We start from the raw sequence: 23708 nt of genomic DNA on the forward strand, positions 1-23708 counted from the left end.
AATTGGGGTTCAGTTCCACAGAACAAAACGTGAATTGGTGAATACATGAATGGCTCACTGGGGGTTCACTGTGTTGCTCAAATTGAACTGAGCAGCAACACACCTCCTTACAGTGCAGTATGCTCCTCCATTTCCTTTTTCTATGGTTAACATCACTTTTTCTCTGTGGTGGCATCACAAAAAAGGTCAAAGAAACTCATTGAGCTGAGGTTTTGGCGGACTTCTGAGGCTTTGATGATTACAATCTGATACTGGTGCATTGGGGGGGGGCACTTGATCCATAAATGACCTGAATGGAAAACCTGTTGCAGTGAGAAAGGAACACACAATTTTGTGTGTCGCACTTTGGGCTCAGGTTTTTGGGAAAGTTGACTGTGACCTAGTTCCAATTCCATTCCTCATTTGCAAAAGCAAAAGAAGGCCAATATTCGAGTCAAGAAAGACACTTTGAACCACTATGGAGAAAATTATGTTTCAGTAAACGTAAGATAAAATCAATCCACAATTCCCATTTTTTTAGGTATAACTTAGCATAAGTGGGTTAGGAAAACAACTTGAGAACATGGGAAGCGTGATTAGGCACAGGAAATATTATTACCACAACATCAGACTGATTTATTACATTGGGAAATGACTTGACTTGATTATGTGGTTGTTTCAGAAGAGAGCTGAGAGAGGAAAAGGATCTTAAGAGGATGTATTGTGTCTAGGCGAGTATATATAACATCAACAAGTGAACGGAGGAAACGGCGTGCCACTCCGCCAGTTGTGAATTCTCGCCGAACAAGTCAGAAGACACCGTTTACTTCCTTTTGTTTATTCAAAACAAAGTTCCAAATGATGTAATGTAAGTTTACAGATTTTTTTTTTTTTTTTTTTTAAAGCAAAGAAATACAAATATTCAGTTCAGGGAGGAAACTGTATTTCTGAGAATAATTTCTAGAGGTGTTATAAAGCAGCACAATATTTAACCTGATACGTTATGCCTGGATTTACACTGCAGGTCCACGTTCCGAATAAAAATGTAAGGCCTCTTAACTATTTCTATGCATAGTTCAAGGGACATATATCCGATATGGCTGTGTTTACATTCAGTCAATATTTTTTGCTTATTTAATGATGGACATACGTCTTATGAACCATAATTACATCATATTTAATGGGCTATGCTTTGCTGTAGTTTAGATTTACAGCGGGTGTTGTTTGCCCAGATGTAGGTGGATATATATCACCAATCAGTGTATTTGGAGGATGTGAAGCTCGCATTGACAGTGTATATCCGATCTAGTCATCTACAGTGCACTCACATAGGCAGACATCCGATACGCATCGGATTTTAACCACATTTGGAAGAGGCCTGAGACTCCGCTCAAAAGATCCAATTCCATGCCTGATTTTTTTCTATTTATGCTTCCATGACGCAAATTGCGAATTGTGCCGCTTGAGGGCGAAAAATCTAAATTGTCACTTGAACCGTGCAACGTAAATCCAGGCTAGGATACGTAGCAGAGCACAGGATTCCAACAAGACTGAGCAAACCTAATTTGTATAAGCACTCGATTGTACACTTTCATTGATACGTACCACCTGCATATACCTTCATTTTGTCATTAACATTCATCCATTATTCACTGCGAAATAAAGGAAAATGATAATGTGATAGATAGATAGATAGATAGATAGATAGATAGATAGATAGATAGATAGATAGATAGATAGATAGATAGATAGATAGATAGATAGATAGATAGATAGCTAGATAGATAGATAGATAGATAGATAGATAGATAAACAAAAAACAGCTATGAAAACCTAACATTGTTGCCGATGTCAATTTGGATATTTACATTGTAGAAAGAAGACAGGTGCAAATAATGCTATTCAAATCTTTTTCAACCCCAAAGAGGTAAACGCAGTGAAATAAAGCATTGCATGCACATCAATGCCTTCTGAATTGGACAAATATTCCTTTCAACCATAAAAGAAAGTTCCTTTAATTGCTTGTGTAATTTAGCAATCTAGCATCGTAAAGTGGTGGTTTACATAATCTAGCATCCACACAGTTCATTGTTAAGTTAAATAATACAATTCTAAAGTGAAATATATGCAGTTTTGGCCTCATGGGCGCATATTCACTGTCGTCTGCTAACGCCCAACTGACGGTTTCTTTGGCGCATGCTGAGGCATGCAACTGTGTTATTTAAGCCATTTGAATGAGAGTAATACAACTTGTCCTAACAAGTAAATATTGTTGGAGAAAGCTAAGAGAGACCGTGCAGTCTTATTTCCACATGGCAGCACTGATTGGACAGGAATGCTGCGGTGCTTTACAAAGTTACCCGGCATGAAGCGGCGCTTCCTCCCCCCGGAAAAAGTGTTTCACTGTAATGAGACAAAGTGCTTCGCAGCATTCATTCAGTTTTCTTGCCTGCAGTCAGCTTGTCGGCGTGGAGAGCGAAGGTCTCGGCCACAATCAGAGGGAAGACTAAAGAAGCATCGGCATATACCTAGAAACAAAAACAAAAAAACTGAAAATGGAAAAAAAAAAAAGATTTCTCCCCCCCCCCCCCATTTGTTACAGTAAACCTGTGATAGTCAGTCCAGGATGTACCCCACCCAAAGTCAGCTGCGATAGGTTCCAGCTTACCCGTGACCATATTGAGGATAAGCCCTATAGAAAATGGATGGATTGATCTTAGAGTAAACTTTGTTTTTCATTCATTTCTATTTTGTGGCGCTTTAAGATAGGGGTTCTGACGCCAACCTCAGCATGCATGGAGTTGACAATGAGCAGATACTGCCACCTTGAGGGCAAATTAATACACATACCGTCTGTGAGTAGAAGATACATTGGGGACACACTCCACAATTAGTTACCCAGATTCCCGGTCAACCATCACTACGAAAACGACTCGAGAGCTGTCCTGCATGAGTCAGTTTGATTAATTCCATCAAACACAAACCACCACTTATTAGATTATACAACTGAACTTTGAACAATGTGTAGTAGCAGACCACATGTGAAGTGAGGCAACATTTAACAGTAGCTTACCTATATAGGACAATAGAATGATGGAAAGATGACATCATCTATGAAGAATGTTCAATTTATCACAAAAGGGGACATTTAATGGAAAAATAACTTTTTATTTAAAAAAAAAAAAAGCCAATTAGCCAGTGGTGGCTTCGCACAAGGTGAGCAGAGCATCAATGAGTTTTGGCGCCACCTACATGATTGCTCGTTGAAGTTATTTGGGAAAGTATCCATGTGCCACATACACACACCATAGTGCATAAACTACTGCCTACACGAGTTCAAATTACTTTATTGCCTTATGGGGCACACGCTTGTTTTCCACACTCCAAACTGTTTTAAATTGTCAAAAAAAATGCACGTTACCTTCAAGTGGAACCAGAAGTCACGACACATTCCGTTTCCTGACACTGATGTTGTTTCATTGGTATTCCTGAACTTAATAAAGCCTTGTCGGCTGCCCCCGCGACCCGACCTCGGATAAGCGGTAGAAAATGGATGGATGAATGGATGTTGAATGATGAATTGAAATGCTCATCATTGTACTGAGCAACCAGACCCTTGCCTATGCATCAGTCAGATCAATTTACGCTTTGATGATTATCATCTGTATTCAGAGAAAATTAAATCAAAATTATACTAGTTTTGGGATTAACGGAATTTGAAAATATACATCCTGGAGTATATAGTTGATAAGCGTGTCAAGAAAACATTAGTTTTCTTATTGGCAGAATATTGTAAGGATAAACATTGATACCTTGACAGGTTTAGCGTCGGTTCTGATCTTGCCCCAGGACACAGCCTCGTCAGGTCTGGCACCAGAGTCCGAGCCGTCAAACTCTTGGCCCGTGTTCACATACACACAGTAATCTGCACCATTTCTCTGTAGAAACAGTGTTGTAAAAACAGGTTCGAGCTTTATTTATAATGATGTGTGACAATTACATGCCACTCATCAATATTTATGATCTTCCTGCACAAATAATTGAAGATAGGCTGATGCATTCTTATATTTAAGCACAAATCCAAGCACTAATGTATTAATTGTGATTTTTATGTTTGTACATTTTTTATTATGATCTGTGGAAAATGAAAACAACAAGGCAGCACAGTGGCTGACTGGTTAGAGCGTCTTCCTCACAGTTCTGCGGACCGGATGGGTTCAATCCCCGGCCCCACCTGTGTGGAGTTTGCATGTTCTCCCCGTGCCTGCTTGGGTTTTCTCTGGGTACTCCAGTTTCCTCCCACATCCCAAAAACATGCGTGGTAGGTTGACTGAAGACTCTAAATTGCCCGTAGGTGTGAATGTGAGTGTGAATGGTTGCTTGTTTATATGTTCCCTGCGATTGGCTGGCGACCAGTTCAGGGTGTACGCCGCCTCTCGCCCGACGATAGCTAGGATAGGCTCCAGCACGCCTGCGAGGATAACTGGTCCAGAAAATGGATGGATGGATGACCAGAGCTGTATATAAAGGCCGAGCTACACACACCTGAAGGAGCCGCAATGACTTGCTCATGATGCACAAACTGTTTAATTCTTTACATTCTATTTAATGATGTCATTATGATATGTTTTTATAAAGTTCAAAGTTATAGCATGCAAATTTTTTTGTTGGGTTTTTGGGGAGGCTGGTACGGATTAAAAGCACTTCTGTTCATTGCAATAGGGAAAGACCATTTGAGATGAGTGTTTTGAGTTACAAGCGTGGTCAAGAAACAACTTAAAACCATATCTCAAGGCACCACGGTACAAAAAAGAACCGTGTCAATCTACAAAAACTAACTTTATGTGTTGTATTTAGAGAGGGGAAGAAGAAATGAGTTACCATGAGGTTGGCGTTGGCTACATGATGCTTGACCAGCCCACCTCCGAGGATGATCATTCCAGATTTTTTGGCATACACCGCCTGGCTGTTCAACCTGCGTATATCTATGAAGAACAGGCTCACATTTATGAAACTGTCAACTAATGATATCGGCTTAAACGAAGCAATCTTTCTCTTTTACCTTCCACAATATCCAGTATAAGGCCAGGATTCTTATAGGAGTGGAAGTAAAGCATGTCGCCAAGAGAGCCGTCTGTCAATGCAGGACTGAATACTGGAATATTATTCTTTAAAAAAATAATAATTTAAATCATTATTTGTTCTGTGTTTTGAGTGTACATGTATTTCCGACATACACAACATTGCGAGGGACGGAAAATCTGCCTTTACAAAGATGGCGCTCAATTTGGATTGGCACTGTCAGAGAGGTATTCATTTAGCAGTATGTTTATTATTGTGGTTTTAGATTGCACTGGATGATCTTGAGATGTTTATAATTCAGTATGTCAATTTTTAAGGTCTGATACCAATATAACAAACATCTCTCAGTACGTGCAATGGAATTCTATATCACAGCAAAATACAACGACAGTAATTAACACACTGTTAAATTATGAGTGTCAAACCCAGCATTACTAAAGTATCTTTGTTTGAGAGACTTTTTCATAACTCTGTAAAATCCTACAGGTGTATCCAGTGAATCCAAAGTTATTATTCTGACAATCCTGTAGCTGTTATTAGTCAACATAATTATGAAGAATACAACCTTGTACGCCCAGTAGTAGACAGAGTCAGTATTATTGATCTCCTTGCCAAGCCGGTGGATCATTTTGGAAGGAGTCCAACGGGTACCCTAGGTTTTAAATTAATTTCCAACCAATCACAAGAAACAAAGTGAGTAAGCAGTAAACTGTAAGTTGGGTGGCTCTATCCGACTCACCACTGTGTTCTGCTCCAGCAACATCTGGTCTAAGATGGGAATGAGCCAGTCTTCAAACTTACAGTAGTTATCATTAGGCACTAGTAGGTTCCCAATCCTTGAACCAGATAGGGTAGAATGAGGGGGAAAGAAGGGAGGTGGTTAAAGAGCATGAAACAGACTTAATTTATACATTTACATAAATTTGGCATCTTGAAGAATTTGCAGCCAGTAACCTATATTTGTACGAAAGTCGGAACACGCCGTACTCACTAGCTTACTCTAACGCAGTAGTTGAGTCATAATTACAGTTCATACTTTACCAACCTGTTGATTCCTCTTAGACGAAGCTCCTTGCCCGGTAAGCTAAAGTCTCCAAGGTATGTGTTAGCAAGACACTTGATCAAGTCCTCCTCTATGCCTCCTGCTGTGGTCACAACCACATCCACCTACACAAAAGTCAACGAAACACAATTTTTATTTTGTGGTTTAAGACAAAAAGGTGTATTAAAAGAATAACATGCAAAGGGAAGAAGAATACAGAGGAAGTATCATGAAGTAAACCAGAGTCGCATTTTAAATAGTAAGACAACCAATACACGTCACCACTTCTATAAATTAAGGTAGTTGTTTCATGATTTTACATTTTTACAATTTCTTCTTCACTAGTGACAGTAATTAATGTTAAAGGAAACATATTGTAGTTTTTTCCCCACAAGTTAAAACAATTCCCAGTTGTCTTAATAAAATGTCTGCGTAATCAAAAAAAAAAAAAAAAAAAACAAGGATCAAGAAGTAAAATACAATTTTAACCCTCTTAGAGCCCTGCAGAAATCAGCCTGTCCTGTCCACTATCATGCATTAGATCCACCGCTTACCCCCACCTCCATCTACTGCAGGGTGTGACAATGCACGTATAGCTTTGTGCTACCATGACAACCCGGGGCAGCACCGCGTATTGCTAAGAGCTACTTGCGCTCGAGTGGAAACCCAAGTCAGAGAGAAAAAAGCAAGCCCTCATAAAGAAAGTAAAAGCACTGATTGTATTTTCACTTGTGGAGGCAGCACTTCCTCACCAAACCACCAAATAACTTTACACATGCAGCGGACACATCAACAAACAAACATGCATGACATCACAAATCCGACAATATTGTGCAAACGAATTTTCAGAAATAAACACCTCAACAAGAATTTACAGTACAATTTCACAGTTGATGAGTAGACAGTCACTCCAGAGACCCAACTATTTTTATACACGCAATCAAAAAGTAAATTTTCCATGATATCTACCCTGTAAATTTTTTTATCTGTGAGGCGCAACTATAGTATGGCAGATTTTTTATTTTTTTTTTCAATTATCCCCTTTGGAAAAAATGTACATCTGTACATCTACTCATCAAAATGCTCCGATACCATGATATAACAATACCACTTTACCAGGCTGACATAACTTCCAGGCAGGTGGAGTAGGAAGTTAGGAACCATGTCAACCTTGTTGAGATACTTTAAGGTAAATGCTGATGACAACAGTAAATCCAAATGCAAATTATGATGAATAAACGGATGATTAACTCCACTCGGGCAGTGACCTAGACGGCCACCGGCACACCAAACACAGAGTTTCTTGAATAACACAGAGTATCTCACGCTCTGCTCCGTGCTGCTCAGCTGTGTGCTACTCAGCTCTAGCTGAACCAGCTGCACTCCTGTCACGAAGCCATGGCGTGGCCTGGCCCAGCCAACCTACACCCACTGGGTGTCCAGACTAAAGAGAAGTAAGCGATGGTACGATAATATATCACTTCAGTTGTCCTGACACAGCTTTATTTTGTAACTGAAATGCCTTGTGTTACCGGCTACATTTAAGTGAAATGTGTGCCAAAACGGTGAGAAAAACATGCAGTAAGTTGCTACTCTAAAAAAAATTATATTTGAGTGAAACGTAAGACAAGTGCAGGAAAGGTTTGTGTTTTATGTTTTTAAATAATACTTGATTAAAATAAAACAAGTACTTGTACTCATACTCTTTGTCAGAAAAAAAGCAATATCGGCGCATCCCCAGACAAAACAAATCCAAGCAAATTGTATCCCAGAATGGACTGTGTTCCGGACGCACCATTTTGTGTTCTACCAGGTACCGGATGCTCTCCCTGACTCCAGAGCTGATGAGGTTTGAAGTGTAGCCAAGAAAGATGGTGCAGCCTGGACGGGATGGCGAGTCGCCAGACTCGTTTTCTTCTGCTTCAACTGTCTCGAGACGTTTTTCGATCTAGGGACGAATACATAAATGTCTCCCAAAAAAATTCTTAAACCATATGAAAAGCTACTCAAGGTAAATGAGTATTGTACATCTTCAACCTCTCACCATGTGGTTGACTTCCTGGATGGCCAAGCCTAGGCTACTGGCCTGGAAGCCTGTGGTTAGGTAGGACTTCAGCACTGCATGGAGATCCACCCCCTGGTTAAAGTCGTAGCCTCTGATCTTCGGTAAGTCCTCTGGTAAGTCACTGCTGGTTTTAAGTACAGCCTCAAGGGCAATAGAAGGGGCCTTTTCTGCCATGTCTTCCATTAAACCTGAAAGGTGTGAGTTGGACAGTCAGAACTGGTTTTCATGATACGCTAGCAATATCGGTGTAGCTACACTGTGTGTAATCGCTTCTTTTTAAACTTCAATTTCTCGTGATTGTTTTCTAATAAAGTGCATTACCCAGTCGCAGGAAGTACAAACACTTTGATACTATACTTCAGGAGATTTTTCAAGTATCTCTACTTGAGTATTTATTTTTCTCATTGAATGTTAATTTTACTCCCTACATTTGAGTACTTCCTACTCCTTACATGATCAAAATAAACTTCACTTTTTTCAACATCTGCAGATGATGACAGAACATAAAAAAAATTTAAAGAAAGAGGTAAAGTTAACCACAATTGACATCTTGATTGACTGACTGAGAGCTTGACGACACAACAGATTCAGAGAAGCAAGATATTCCCCATCCATTGCCTTATGTAAGCATGTTTTATACGGGGCAGCACGGTCGACGACTGGTTAGCACATCTGCCTCCCAGTTCTGAGGACCCAGGTTCAAATCCGGCCTCGCCGGTGTGGAGTTTGCATGTTCTCCCCGTGCCTGCGTGGGTTTTCTCCAGGTTTCCTCCCACGTCCCAAAAACATGCATGGTAGGTTTATTGGAGACTCTAAATTGCCAATAGGTGTGAATGTGAGTAGAGATGGTTGTTTGTCTTTGTGTGCCCTGCGATTGGCTTGCAACCAGTTCAGGGTGTACCCCCGATAGCTAGGATAGGCACACAACACTAGTGAGGATAAGCAGTACAGAAAATGGATGGATGGATGTTTCATACAGTTGGTTCCAAAAATGATTCATGGCAAATGCATTGTGTCATATGGCAGCTTAGAAACCACAAGCTCCTGCCGTTCAAAAATTATAAGTCGAATCTTAAAAAACACGTTCAGTACTTATTTTTTTCAGTTTATAATTACCAAAGGCATATTTTGTTCTTTCGTTGTGCCAAGTTTTTAAAACAGATATTGTACATAATTGACAGCAAAAAATACTATTATTATTGTTACTTTTGTACTTCATTTCGGAGTCTGTACGTTTTCAGAATGAGTTCAATCAGTACTTCTACTTTAAGCAAGGCATTTTTTTGATGAAAAAAAAATACCACTCGAGGTATTATTGAAACACTGTGATATTTTCTTGCCTTGGGTTATGTGGTGGAACGACATTACCATATTTCCGCTTCTAGGTTAGTTTAGCTAACAGAGGCTAACGACTATGCTATTCCTAACCTATGGCAAGAATGAGATATGAAGGGTAAATATTTCACAAACCTTAAAGAGACGGTGTGGCTGGAAACTAACCGGTTGTCACAAATGACATGTATGTATTCCGTTTTTGTAAATCACCAATTTAGCACTAAAGAAAAAAAAAACATCCCACGTATACGGTGTAGGTGACAGCGTTACCGAAAGCGGAAGAGTACGTGCGGAACTTCTTCTTCTTTGACATTTGGGTTAGTCAAACTACCAACTAGCTCACGAGCGCTTACCGTCTAATTCGTCGTTTTATTTCTTGAATGCCTCGGCACACAAAATACGTGCTAATGTATACATTTTTCAGGTCTTGAGAAAATCCACAATTATGCCTTTTAGTTTATCCAAATTTAATGATAAACGTTTCCAAAATAATTTCTTACATTACTGATCTTGCATTCTCAGTATCACATTTGAACTTGGCAGTTGAATTTAGGTGGCAGCACAAGAGCCTAGTTCAGTGTTTCCCAACATCTATTGAGCCAATTAAGACACATATTTAGAAAGAAGAAAAATAAAAAACTCACGGTACACTAACACAAATTTTCTCGGTGTGAAATTTAGAACTGTTTAGTTGAACACAATGTTATTGTTCTGTTGTATGAATGGCAACAGGTGGATACTCGATTAATTTCATAAAATGTTTCTGCCTATCAATATGTTTCTGGCATTTTCCATTTATTAATTTGTTTAATGCACAGGGGGGGATAACCTTTTAACCAACATCAGCAGTGATTTACATTTACAATTTTTTTAGTATAGATTGGAAAAGGCATTGTATTAAAAGCAGATCCATGATCCAAAATGAAAAATAAAAACTGTGATCATTGTGACCTTTCCAGGATGCCCTTAATGTTCAAAGGGCCTCTTAACTCCCACCCTACAGTGATGTGGCAAAAAGGTAGGTCAAAAAGGTAGGTTGAAAGCTTTTCAGACTGTCAGGCTCAAAGGATCACTGTTCAGGTCTATTATTCCTCTAAAGGACATCAAATCTTTTTAGCAAAAGCTACCCCGTGGAAAATGAGTTGCAGTAACAGCCTCGTTCAGGTGCAAAAATTGGTGGAGCAGCTTCAGCTGGAAGCAAGCATGGAGAGAATTAAGGTATGTGTGGTTGTTTTGGGAAAATTCCATCATACTTTTTACTAGCAGATGACTAGCAGATTAAAGGTCTGCCATTTAACACTAAACCCCACTTGTAAATAAATGTCTGTCCACCTCTGTCCTAGATCTCTCTCACAGCAGTAGATTTGGTCCAGTACTGCCAGGACCACAGGCGCAGTGACCCTCTAATTACCAGCGTCGCTGCCTCCTCCAATCCATTCAAAGATAAGAAGTCTTGTGTGCTGCTTTGAGACTCCTAATTAGAGGGTTGACACCAGCTCAGCAGAACATTTAGGTGTCATTTGATGTTAATTTCAATTCACCATGCAAAATTTGCAGCGCTTGTGTAGCCTGATCGACATAATTTAATTTGAATGCTCTGTAAACACATTTCTGAAAATAGCATTGTATTACTTTGTGAACCAATAAATTTTACAAATCGATATGCCACAATGATCTTTATTTTGAACAACTAATGTGAGTTTGATTTTTGTCGCCCGTTTGATTGTACATGATCTTAGAGAAGGAAACAAAGCAAAAACAAAAAAATATATATATATTTTTTTTACAACACTTCATTTGGTACACTGGCATTATCCAGTTAAAGCAAATACAAGAGCTGTAGGTATGGCTGTAAATATACTTTCAAAGATGTTTAGTTTTGTTTGACACATTTATGCTGTATCGTCAATCAAACCTGAGTACTAGTATATTTTTATGAAGGCAGAATGCTTGATTGCTTGAGCAAGAGTACCTAATTGTGTGGCCGGTGAGGGTAATAACATGAGCGTGTTTGTGTACTTAAAGGTGCATCTCAATATATTGTATTACAAGTGGTTTTCAAACGTTTTACACAAAGTACCACCTAAAAAAAAATACTCGGCTCTCCAAGTACCACCATAATGACGAACATTCAAATACAGTAATGTAATGATGCACAGGTTTCATTCGTGAAGTATATTTCTTACTGTAAGCCATTGTAACATTATGTAGTTTGAAAATTAGTACGGTGCTTAAATATAGGAAAATTAAAAAAAATACCTAAATAATTGAATTAAAACCTATTGCAAAAAATAAGTTAAAGTGCAACTCACTAAATGATTAAAAACGAGCAGTTCTAAAAGATTAAATGTATTGCACTTAAAAGTTAAACACAAGTAACTGTAATCTATAACTCTACTGGGGGAAAAAAAAAAAAAAAAAAAAAGTTTATACCACTGTATGCACAGTTTGAATATTTAATTCAGTGATAGATACACACAACACTAGAGGGAGCCCTTCTACCACGAGTGGTATTCGTACCACACTTTCACAGCCATCTATCATGTATTGTGGAAAACTATTTGCTGTTCATTTCAAAAGGTGACACATATATTCACACAACACACAGTGAAATACTTTAAGGTTTTATTTTTTATAATTTTCATGATTATAGCTTACAGATAGTTTTTATTATATTGAATACATCTTGCTTTCACAACTTAACAGTGCAGTATTGTCCACATCTATTCTCAAGTCTCGCTCTTTCTCAGCCTCCAGATTTTCACACACATATCCCCTGAGGCGACAGCCAGGACTCCAGCCTCCACGCTCAGCTGGCGGAACGGATGGAAGACATGAAAAATATCATCATAAAGCCACATATACCAGATGATGTAATAAATGTGCATTATACTGATAAATCATTATTAGAAATTACAGTGGCACCTCCAAAGCCAAACTCCTGAAAGATGGTCTACTTGGGAGTTTAACCAAAGAGACCTATGACCACCACCACAGAACAGGAAACTGAACTTATTGTGACATAGGAAAGAGTCTTACTCTTCAATACAATATAATAACCTCCGATCAGATCCTAGCATCATGGCTAATGACTAGTTAGACCAGTGACTACATCCGCTATCCATTACGTATATGTTAGGAATCTTCAGAGGGTTGAAGAAAGAGGTAAACTTACTTTATTTTCGTTTTATTACACTCTGGTTAACTATATACTTGGAAGACAGATAGGAACGTTCTCATATTAAGACATCCCCCGTACAGTTAATAAAGGTTTTATGGCTGCGACAGTTTCAGGTTGGAGTAATTTTTTTCCTATAGGAAAAAATGGCTTTGAAATAACTTGAAAGTTAGTCTGCGTAGTAGAGCAGCTTCTGTTTGACTTTGGATACTCCACTCTGAAGATAATTATATTTTTTGAAAAAGTCCTTTTTCTATCTCTATATATACACAGTGAAAATATAATTTCTTGAGACGTTAAGCAATTAACTCACCCCAGAGACTCCGTCTTGGTGACGCAGGGTGCATAATGTCTTTGGAGGCCCACAAGGGATGTGTACCTGGGGAGGTAGAAAAAGTTCAGTTGTTAAAGACCCAGTAAACCGAATACAGAGATTTGTTTCTAAATACGTTATACATGTTTGACGATAATTGCTGAAAACGTGCAAAGACCGAGAACTATGTAGTACTTAATTGTGGATACATAGCATGAAACAGTTTATCATTTCAGTTTTCCTGATTTTTTTGGGGCGTTGCTAAAATGTTGCCCAGTGACGCACCTCCACTCCGGCATGAGTCGACCGTCTCCCCCACTATAGAATAACTGAGTGCCTTCGTTCGCAGTGGTTTTCCGTTGCATTCACGGCATACCGTTGGCTAGCTAGCCATGCCTCCATCCAGAAAATACATCTTCCCTTCGGATAGTCCACTGGTACGGCCACTTAAGAGTGTACCATTGGATTGAGTGTGTGCAAGTCACACAGAAAAGAGGAATAGCAAGGTACTGATATTTCATGTTTTAGCATACTTTAAACAGTTTTATCCTTTTAACTTTATTTTCAGTGTTTTATTACTATTTCCTACACTCTTAGCTTTTCTACTGAACGCTGGGTTTTATGCAGATGTTTTTTTTTTTTTTTTTTTTAAATATACGTGTATGATTATTTTTAGTATCTTTCAGTGTTTCCTTAGTGAGGGCTCTCTGCACTGGGAGCTGTAATTGATTGTGACCGTGGTCCTGCCCCATCGGGTCCTGACTCGCCATTTGTGGCTTTCCCTACGCCACTATACCAGAGCTCCATGCTGGTACCCCGTGCCCGCCATCTGCTGTCTGGTCTCAGTGCAGACAGCTTACTGAGATATCTCCCACTTGGTTTCTCTGTGCCTAGCCATAAGTCATTACATTATTATTATTTTCTTACTTTTTTAACTGTGTCTGCATGTATGTATGCGTGTTTGGATGAGTGGTGGGAGAGGGTTGATTTTAACTATGTGTAGCACTTTGAGATGCATATTATTGTATGAAAAGTGAAAAAACAAATTGATTTGATTGAGAGTTGACAGTTGAGTAGGGTTTGGTTTCAGCACATTCAGCGGACACACCCACATAATTTGAGAGCAGAGAGAATGGCTTGATTTTTCATGACATTTTAAGCCTCATTTCATATACTTGGCTATTTTTTTTTATCATCAAAATTTGTCAGGGTTGCTAACACCACTTCTCTGTGGTGTGTCAGATTTAGACGGCATTTTCACTTTACAGGGACATTAATAATAAATCAATAGATTAACTATGTGAGCAGAATAATAAGGGCCCATGTTACCTTGACAGTAAAATCAGAGGAGCACGTGAAGAGGCTTCCAGGTGACTTGTGAATGCCAGTGACCATAGCTGTGTGCCCCACATCGAATCGCGACAGGTACTTTAAGATCCCCTGTCGCATGGAAAAACAACGGAGTCTGCCCCTGATGTCTCCCCCCCATACCTCATTGTCACCGTAGCTCATAGATCGCAGGTAAGAGCGCAGCTAGAAACACACAGGAAATTGATGTTTTTCTGTCACAGAATTATAATTCCTATTGCACGTTTATACTTACCCGAACTTTATACAACCTTCTGTCTGCCCTACGATCGTGGACGACCACAGTGTTGTCTTTACTCGCAGAGATGATGTACTTGTCGTCTGCCGCCAGACACAGGACAGAATTGGTATGGTGTGTGAGGCTTTTCACCAAGGGAACAGCAGCTGAGTAAAATAAAAAGAATAATGTGGAAATTGCAGATACAAGTACAATAAACACTGAGCAACAACACCACTGCGTACACATGAACGATCTAATGAGATTTAGTACAAGAACTGTATGAAAAATTCTGAATGGCACCCAGGAGAATCTTCACCAAGGCCAAACAATCCTACAGTACATGCCACACTAAAACATTGGGATGTTGGGCTTCCGAGTGAAATTGCAGAATGAACCTCATTTGTACTATAACCTTTACAGGTGAAGTTAATTTGACTTTCTATAAACTTTTAAATGCACATGTTCAAGTGTTCGCCGTTTTAGTACTTTTTCCAGAACTTGCTGTTCTCTCACAAGGAACTGAATGGCAAAAAATACATTGATTGAAAAGGATTTGCAAATCATTGTATTCTGTTTACATGCTTTACACAACGTCACAGCTTCATTGGAATTGGCGTTTGTACTGCATGTCATTTTGGCCAAATACATTTGTGCCAGGCACTAGTCTGCATAAAATGACTATACTACTAAGTGGTAAATGCCATATTTTGTCAACGCTTACACTTCAACTTGTACTGGTTTTCATGAAGTTGTGCCGGTCTCCATGTTGAAGTTGTCAGTTAGTGTATGGTATACAGTAAAGGCGTCTGACTCACCTCTAGGGTCGTACATTTGGACTTTTTCATTGAATGTACCAGCCAGCAACACATCTGGCAGACAGGACAAGCAGATGACGGCAGCTTCAGTCCTGATCACTCCCCTCTCTGCCCCGCAAGCCTGGAGGTCCCACAACCTCACTGTTCTGTCAAAGCCCCCCGAAGCTAGAAGGTGTCCCTGAGATGCCAAACACCACACCCAGCCCTGATGGGTGTTGAAGTGGCCCTGGCCTACCAACGTGTGCATCAGCATATTGCTAGAGTCTGCCTGCAGATTCCAAAGTTTAACATCCCGATCCCTGGAGCCCGTGGCACAAACATCCCCGCCGCCCCCCACTAAGAGGACAGAGTTGATCTCGGCAATGTGGCCTGAAAGCAAGGTAAGGCACTCTAGCGCTGGGGGTGGGCTCTGACTTCTGTTGGGTTGATGCTGTATTTCTAGATGTCCTCTATTACCTTGAAACCCGAGGTGAGCCAAGTCCTGTAGATGATCAGGAGCATCATCTTGGCCCTCAAATAAAACTGGGCGATCCCCATCTTCCTCCAGCACTTCTTCTGGATTATCTTCTAATCTCTCCTCCAGCACTTCCCTCAATTCCACTAATTGGTCCTCACCAACAACAGGGTGCAGTACACCACCCATTTCTTCAAATACCACCCCTTCCTCAACGTCATATGCTTCCTCCTGCACTTCCACTCTCCCTGGCTCTATAACAGCCGCTCTATTGTCTTCTTGCCCCTCAGCTGCTGGTCCATCTTCCAAGGCCCTTCGTTGCTGCCCCACTCCTTCCGGGTCTACCACATTAGCTTGGTGCTCTTTGGCCACAACCTGTGCTACTCGGGTCCAGCAGGCAATCAGTTCCTCCATCTCCAAGCAAGCAATGGGCCAATCGAAGTCTTCCCTTGGCCCCACTGGGAAGATAGCTTTTGATCCAATGAGTCTGCGTGCACGCAGCTGCCAGGCAGTATTGTCCTTCCCGACATTGCGCAAAGCATAACAGACCTGAAATAAGAAGATGGGCAGAGATTGCATCATCATTTTGTTCAAATATACAATAAAACACCATAAAAGCTATTACCAACTGAAACCAGGGGTCGTCAACCCTTAATACTCAAAAGCCATTTTGATTGTCTCCCACAGGAAAAAAACAAAACAAAAAAAAAACACTGGGAGCCACAAAACCCTTTTTACATCTAAAGTGAGGATAACACTGTGTATCATTTTTATTTAAACTTCATGTGTAAAAAACTGATACAAGCGGCCGAAATCTCCCTTAGAGATAGGGTGAGAAGCTCTGTCATCCGGGAGAGGCTCAGAGTAGAGCCGCTGCTCTTCCGCATCGAGAGGAGCCAGATGAGGTGGCTCGGGCATCTGTTTAGGATGCCTCCCGGACGCCTCCCTGGTGAGGTGTTCCGGGCACGTCCCAGGGGGAGGAGACCCCGGGGACGCCACAGGACACGCTGGAGAGACTAAGTCTCTCGGATTGCCAGGGATCGCCTCGGGATCCCCTCGGAAGAGCTGGAGGAAGTGGCTGTGCCCCCTCGACGCGACCTCGGATAAGCGGAAGACAATGATGGATGGATGGGTGTAAAAAACTATCATGTGTTGCATTATTGAAATAAATGAACCGGTACAGAGAACACAAAATGTTATTTCTGCATGCAACAATAACATTTTAAATACTGAAAAAAGACTGAGCTAACGTTCAGATTACTTTCTAATAAAATAGTCTCTAATTGAGACCTCCTCTTATTGATGAAATTAAAGCCAAACTTAAATTATCCACCTGCAGCCAACCAAAAATGCAAACCAAAAATGCCATCTGCTTCTGTTCCTTCTGCTTTTTCTCGCATGTGAAGCGTGCAATTGGTTGTCAACTTTATTTAAAAACGACTATTTCCGTAACGTAAAATATATATTTGCAAAATAGCCAATTAAAATATTTATTTTATCTGGTTCATGTGATTTTTGTGCCTGAAGCTCAGCGTAAAGCATCTGGCCATCAAGGCTGTAGTTGTCACGTTCATTTTCCTGATTGCAAAGCAGTCATCTGTGAGGCGCAAGCGGTGTTTGTTTTTAATATAGAGTAGTTCATGTAGCCCGTAGGAATAAATCTTATGTTCTCTTTATGAACTTCTCTTTTCTTTGATTTATCTATGTGAGCGATCTCAGTGAAATTATTGGATTTCATTTTGTAGACCTGCTCCATACGGAAAGTGCCTCGATATGACTTTACTGTGAAATGGCGTTGCACAAATAAAACTGAATTTTGTAAAAAGTGTACAGACAGTATGGTGGAATAGCTCACAGTCGAGAGATTCTGGGTTTGAATTTCAGCTCATTCCAAAAACATGCTTCTTAGGTTAATTGAAGACTAAACTGTCCATAGGGGTGAACGTACTGTAAATGCTTGTTTGTCGATGTATGTGCCCTCTCGACTGACAGGCTACCAGTACAGGTAGTACCCCACATATCGCCCAACGTTAGCTGAGAAAGGCTCCAACAGCTGAACTCTCACTTCGGGTTCCAATAACCAATGTAACCAATGCTATCGTTATGTTTTGCAAAAATTAGTTTGCGATGGTCTTGAGACATCTGTCTGCTCTTACCCATCATGAGCTGTATCTTGACTCACACCTAGGCAATGGACTGGACCAGCTGATACTCATTGGCACTGACAAGGGGCTGGATTGCTGTTTGATTATTGATAGATTTTAGGTGTTGTCTTAGTTTTCCATGCCTTTTTGCACCTCCCTTTCTTCACGTGTTCAATACTTTTCACATTATTCCGCACAACTTAATTTCCGATCTTATTTGTATGTATGTATTACTTGGCTTGTTCCCAACATCTGGTGAAATTTTCATGTCAATAGCACCTTTGGAAATATATTTAGTGAGACAAAAGGGTGATGTGTTAAATACTTATTTCAGCCACTGTATATCTGACAGGGAGTGGCCCATAGGAGAACAAAGAATTTGAGAGCAGCCACATATGTGACAAGTGGCGGCCCAATGGAGAACAAGGAATTTGTGTGTGTATGTGTGTGCACACGCGTGCATAGTTCAACTGCTGCTCACAACACAGCAATGATCTCGGAGCGGGGAACTCCCGGGCTTGCTTGAGTAGGCTGATGTGAAAAGCAGGGTGGACCCGCATCGACCTTGGGAGCCTCAGCTTCATGGTGACAGGGTTGATGATCTTTGTGATGGGGAAGGGCCCAACGAACCTGGGAGCGAGCTTCTTGGACTCCACCCGGAGTGGAATACGTTTGGTCGAGAGCCAAACTCGCTGACCCACTTTGTAGTTCGGGGCCGGAGTCCTCCGACGGTCACCAATGTCATAATTTCTCTCAGCTGGGGTCAGTTTTTTGGAGAGAAAAGCACAAGGATGTAATTTATCATCCTTGAGAGATTTCTGGGAGAGCACTGCTCCTATTCCGGCATCAGACGCATCGACTTCTACCACAAACTGCTCTTTGAGATCTGGAAAAGTAAGGATGGGAGCGGAGGTAAAGCTCGATTCAAGTTTCTGAAAAGCTGCCTGACAAAAGCGGGTTCCATACAAAAGGTCTGTGTGGCAAGGTAAGATCATGCAAAGGAGAGGCTATGGAACTGAAATTTCTGATGAATTGTCTGTCGAAGTTTGCGAACCTTAAGAACCTTTGTACATCTTTGCGTGACGTGGGAGTAGGCCAATTAATAACGGCATCGACTTTGCAAGGGTCCATTTTGACTTCACCTTGAGCCAGGACGAAACCCAGAAAAGAAACCGACGCCTTGTGGAACTCACATTTCTCAGCCTTGACATATAGTTGATTCTGCAGTAACCGCTGTAATACAGAGCGGACATGAATAATGTGAGTCTCCTCATCTGGGGAGAATATCAAAATGTCGTCCAAATAGACAAAAACATACACATTCAACATGTCACGCAGGACATAATTGACAAGGTTTTGGAAAACAGCTGGAGCATTAGTAAGTCCAAAAGGCATTACCAAATACTCAATGTCCCGTTGGTGTGTTGAATGCTGTTTTCCATTCATCCCCCTCCCTTATCCTGACTAGATGATACGCATTTCTTAAGTCTAGTTTGGTGAAAATCTTGGCTCCCTCCAGGAACTCAAAGGCGGTGGAGATTGAGAGGAAGAGGGTACCTGTTCTTTACAGTTATCTTGTTGAGACCCCGGTAAATCGATACAGGGTCTTGTCCTTGCCCACAAAGAAAAATCCTGCTCCCGCAGGGGATGAAGATGGGCGAATGATCCCGGCTGCCAGTGATTCTTCCACGTACTCCATGGCCTTGTGTTCCGGCCCTGAAAGAGGGAACAACCTCCCTCGTGGGGGTGTGGTTCCAGGTAGCAAGTCAACAGCAGTCATAAGGCCTGTGAGGTGGAAGGGATTTGGCCTTGGAAAAAACGTCTTTAATATCCTGGTAACAGGTGGACACTTGAGATAAATCAGGATCCCCAGATGGGGTCTGTGGATTGTCATTAGAAACATAGCCCTGAACATCACATGGCAGCTTGAAACAATTCCGGGCGCAATTGCTGCCCCATGACATAACCTGCCCAGAGGACCAGTCAATGTGGGGGTTATGTAATTTCAACCATGGGTTCCCTAAAATAAGGTCATGATTCATGGCATCAAAAACATGAAAACTAATGCGTTCTGAGTGAGAATCAGGAAATGTCAATGTGAGTGTTTGGGTGCAGTGAGTGATCTTGCCCATAAAACTGCCGCCTGCAGCATAGGTGTTGCAGTGGCATTTTATTTGAAAGGTTCTAAGGTGCATACGTCTAACGAGGAGGGAGTTAAGTAAGTTTGCGTCAGAACCAGAGTAAATTAATACAGGTGTATGAATTTCTTGATCAGGAGAGCATAGTGTCACTTTAGGAAGAACCCGTGTAGGGTCTTCCTCAATGAAATTCACTCACCTCTCCTGTGCCCTTGCTACCGGCACCAGCAACTTTGACGTGACAGTTGCTCACGGAATGACCCAACTGACCGCAGTAGAAGCACCGCCCTTCCCTCAGCCGGCGTTGACGTTCCTCAGGGGAGAGACGGAACCTGCCCAGTTGCATGGGTTCATCCGTGGGGACGCTAGCCAGTGGGTTGAGACCGGAAACAGGGGATCTGCCTTGGTTTGGCTGGTCACCGAGGCTCATCCTCCAAGTGCGCGGTGACGCAGCCCTCCGCCGAGCTCCATCCAGCTCGCGATCCAAAAGCCTCTTGTCGATTTTTACGGCGAGAGCGATGAGAGTGTCTAAGTCGGTCGGCAGGTCTAGCGGGACTAAATGATCTTTGACGGCGGGGGATAGTCCTTGAAAAAAGGCATCGAGTAGCGCCTGATTATTCCACTGACTCTCAGCTGCTAGAATGCAAAACTCAATCGCGTAATCTGACACCCTGCGCTTGCCTTGTTGTAAGGTGACAAGGGAGCGAGCTGCCTCACGATCTGGTGTGGAAAATTCAAAAATTTGCTCCATAGTCTTTACGAAAAAAGCCCACGAATGACACGCGGCGGAATTGCGGCTCCATTCAGCAGTAGCCCACGCCTCCGCACGACCAGTCAGGTGGGAAATGACGAAAGCGATTTTTGCCCGCTCGGTGGGGAAGGCGGCTGCCTGCAGCTCAAAGTGGAGTTCGCACTGAGTGATGAACGGCTTAATGTTCCCAGAATCTCCAGAGAACCTCTCCGGTCGAGAGAGCTGTGGGCAGACAGCAGCGGAGGTGGCAGGTGGCTGTATGGTGACTGCTTCACATGGAAATGTTGGTACCGTGGCGGTATTGGGTGTTGTGCAAACTGGTTCCTTCTCTTGAATCCTTTTCATAAGAAGTTCAAACTGCGAGGCCACCTGTCTCATCATATTGTCCTGATGCCTTGACAGTCCCTCTAGATGAAGGTGGAGGGCACCAAGCTGCTCATCCAGCTTCGAGAGGCGTCGATCCTGCGCTTGAAGGGCTTTGCGCACCGGGTCTGAGTCTGCTGGGTCCATGTTATGGCCAGTTCGTTCTGTCATGAACTGAACAGCGGACAGGACCCAAAATGCACGACTCCAAAACAAATGGACAGTTTCACAAAAGGAAGGTTTAATAAACGAGCAGAGGTCGGTACACAGGCAGGCAATCCAAAAAGGCAACAGTATCCAAAAAACGTGAGGCAAAGAGGCAAGGTCAATAATCAGAAGAGGGTCTAGTCTTACTATGAGTCAGTGACGTCGAAACAAGGAATGCTGGAACGCGACGACAAGGTACAACGAACTGGCAACGAGGGAGAATGAAACACGAGGTTAAATACAAGGGGTAATTAGGGTGAATGAGGCACAGGTGGTGAAGATGCTCTCAGGAGCAGGTGTGTGTGAAACAGGGGGAAGACAAAAACCGGAACACACACTCATGACAGTGGCCATACCGGCCCACCGAGAAAAACTTTCAGTACTGCCAATGGCTAGTCCCCACCTGACACTGGAGCACAGCTCATTTATACTGGGACACATGCCCCAGTAAAGGGGGCTGGCGATGCCCCTGCTTGGAGCTGGAGTCCAGGTCACCCGTGACCCTGACTAGGATAAGCTCTTTAGAAAATGGATAGAAAGATGAGTCAAAACCTTTTATGACTCACCTTTGGCAGCACAGAGATGACACAGTGAGCCGGAAGGTGTGAGGCAATGTGGGTTACCATCTCCCATGGCAATGACAACAGTCCACTGGCCTCAGGAGATGGGGCAACATCAGGAGGACTGTAGGGAATTTGGTCCAAATTTTTAAATCTATTTTCGACAAATAATAAACTTTGTTCATCTATCTACGCCAACGACGTTTAGTGACATGTAGAACAATTACATACTCATCCACTAAATGGGAGCAGGTACAATACACCTTTTTGTCCACCTGTTGCTGATAATACAGTAGAATAATAGCTTTGTGATCAATTATCATACAAAGATTTCACACTAAGCAAATTTGTTAGTAAACTGAGAACAGATCACCAATATTTCTGAATATATATATATATATATATATATGTATATATATATATATATATATATGTATATATATATATATATACATATATATATATATATATATATATATATATGTATGCAGTACTTTTTGTACCAGTTTTGTATGGGGGTGTGCTGTGAGACTTTTTCGAATACAAAATGTGCCTTGACTCAATAAAGGGAGGTAAACACTGCATTGGGTCATTTGGACAGCATTATAATCGGTGGTTGTAGTCCTACCTTTGAAACTCTGGACTCGAGGCTTCACTTTGTTCCACATCTTTACCGGCTGCGGACCCTTTATTCATCCTTACGTCATCCATAGCCGAGGCAGCATTAATACATGTCCTTCAAGGCTACGCTCCTCGACTCTTTTGGTGACTGCATTTTTACCCGGCAGTGCTAGCTTACACAGAACAGCAACACAAGTGACTGAAGCATAAAACCAAAAAGGCAATTCTTCGTTTCGGTTTTAAAAAAAAAAAAAAAAAAAAAAAAAACTGCCGGTTAAGTTTAAGAATTAAAACACAAGGCGATAACATAGACGTTAAATGGCTACTTCCCAAATACTATGATTTAACAAGCATTAACAATGATGTCACCAGGCAAGAAAATATGCCACACAATTAATTGGTCACTTCTGAAATGATATAAAAATATATCCGGTAAATGGTGTAAATCATCCGATTTTGATGCAGAAAGGCTACTGTACCAACTGTAATCGGTTATGTGGGCGTGGGTGAACTACAAATTCAAAACGCCACTTCCGGCGGCAGCAAATGACGCCATCAACGTGCACAGTGTGAACGCTTTTGTTTGTGTGATTAGAATCAAGTCGAATTTGTTTCTGCTTACCCGCACTTTACACTAACAGTGCTTCGTACCTTAATTTTCAGTTAGTAATTTTAAATACTCCCCATTGATTAAAGTATTAAGTTTGTCTGTTTAGTGGTGGCAAATAGGAAAGTTTTGAGCAGTGGTATATAGGCGGTATGACTACCAGAAGCACTGACCTACATTTAACCCTAAATTCTAATACTGTACATGTTCCATGAGGCGTTATCAATTGACCCCGCAGTCTATTTTCTTAATTTCAAAGCGTTTCACTTGGCTACAATGCCTTTATGTATCTTAAGATTTTTTTTCATCCCATCAAATTCCGGCCTCTATGTGATGCCATATCATCAGAGCCTTAGGAAACAGTAGTGCTGTCTGATGTAACTACTGTATGTATGATGTATCTGATGTATGAGAAATAGGACTTTCCTTAACCATGATGTATGAGCAATAGGACTCTTTCCTTAAC

General features: G+C 41.4%; 3 protein-coding genes across 10 annotated transcripts; 1 reads left to right on the forward strand and 2 right to left on the reverse strand.

Moving 5' to 3' along the window:
- Window positions 1-848: 848 nt before the first annotated feature.
- On the reverse strand, window positions 849-9790 carry dhps (deoxyhypusine synthase). Of its 2 annotated transcripts, XM_061749496.1 has the most exons (10): window positions 9639-9789; window positions 8148-8356; window positions 7899-8051; window positions 6107-6228; window positions 5801-5897; window positions 5627-5713; window positions 5042-5147; window positions 4861-4964; window positions 3792-3917; window positions 849-2507 (listed from the first exon to the last, which is right to left on the reverse strand). In XM_061749496.1, exons 2-10 carry the CDS (start codon window positions 8349-8351, stop codon window positions 2412-2414), a joined length of 1095 nt encoding a protein of 364 aa, XP_061605480.1. In that variant the 5' UTR covers window positions 8352-8356; window positions 9639-9789; the 3' UTR covers window positions 849-2411. The 2 variants fall into 2 exon arrangements, with proteins under 2 accessions (XP_061605480.1, XP_061605481.1); XM_061749497.1 differs by lacking the exon at window positions 3792-3917 and having other exon boundaries at window positions 9639-9790.
- On the forward strand, window positions 8365-11206 carry LOC133466119 (guanine nucleotide-binding protein G(I)/G(S)/G(O) subunit gamma-7-like). Of its 5 annotated transcripts, none has more exons than XM_061749501.1 (4): window positions 8365-9621; window positions 10463-10534; window positions 10621-10721; window positions 10847-11206. In XM_061749501.1, the coding sequence occupies exons 3-4, from the start codon at window positions 10641-10643 to the stop codon at window positions 10970-10972; spliced, it is 207 nt and encodes a 68-aa protein (XP_061605485.1). In that variant the 5' UTR covers window positions 8365-9621; window positions 10463-10534; window positions 10621-10640; the 3' UTR covers window positions 10973-11206. The 5 variants fall into 5 exon arrangements, with proteins under 5 accessions (XP_061605485.1, XP_061605483.1, XP_061605486.1 ...); XM_061749499.1 differs by having other exon boundaries at window positions 10463-10521; XM_061749502.1 differs by lacking the exon at window positions 8365-9621 and adding an exon at window positions 9734-9820.
- A 905-nt stretch (window positions 11207-12111) lies between these two features.
- Window positions 12112-23161, reverse strand: fbxw9 (F-box and WD repeat domain containing 9). Of its 3 annotated transcripts, XM_061749741.1 has the most exons (7): window positions 22643-23161; window positions 22021-22138; window positions 15398-16400; window positions 14598-14746; window positions 14324-14527; window positions 12995-13060; window positions 12112-12316 (listed from the first exon to the last, which is right to left on the reverse strand). In XM_061749741.1, the coding sequence occupies exons 1-7, from the start codon at window positions 22723-22725 to the stop codon at window positions 12233-12235; spliced, it is 1707 nt and encodes a 568-aa protein (XP_061605725.1). In that variant the 5' UTR covers window positions 22726-23161; the 3' UTR covers window positions 12112-12232. The 3 variants fall into 3 exon arrangements, with proteins under 3 accessions (XP_061605725.1, XP_061605723.1, XP_061605724.1); XM_061749739.1 differs by lacking the exons at window positions 22021-22138; window positions 22643-23161 and adding an exon at window positions 20333-21995; XM_061749740.1 differs by lacking the exons at window positions 14324-14527; window positions 22021-22138; window positions 22643-23161 and adding an exon at window positions 20333-21998.
- Window positions 23162-23708: the final 547 nt, after the last annotated feature.

Source organism: Phyllopteryx taeniolatus, chromosome 16, assembly GCF_024500385.1.
Source record: "Phyllopteryx taeniolatus isolate TA_2022b chromosome 16, UOR_Ptae_1.2, whole genome shotgun sequence".
NCBI lineage: Eukaryota > Metazoa > Chordata > Actinopteri > Syngnathiformes > Syngnathidae > Phyllopteryx > Phyllopteryx taeniolatus.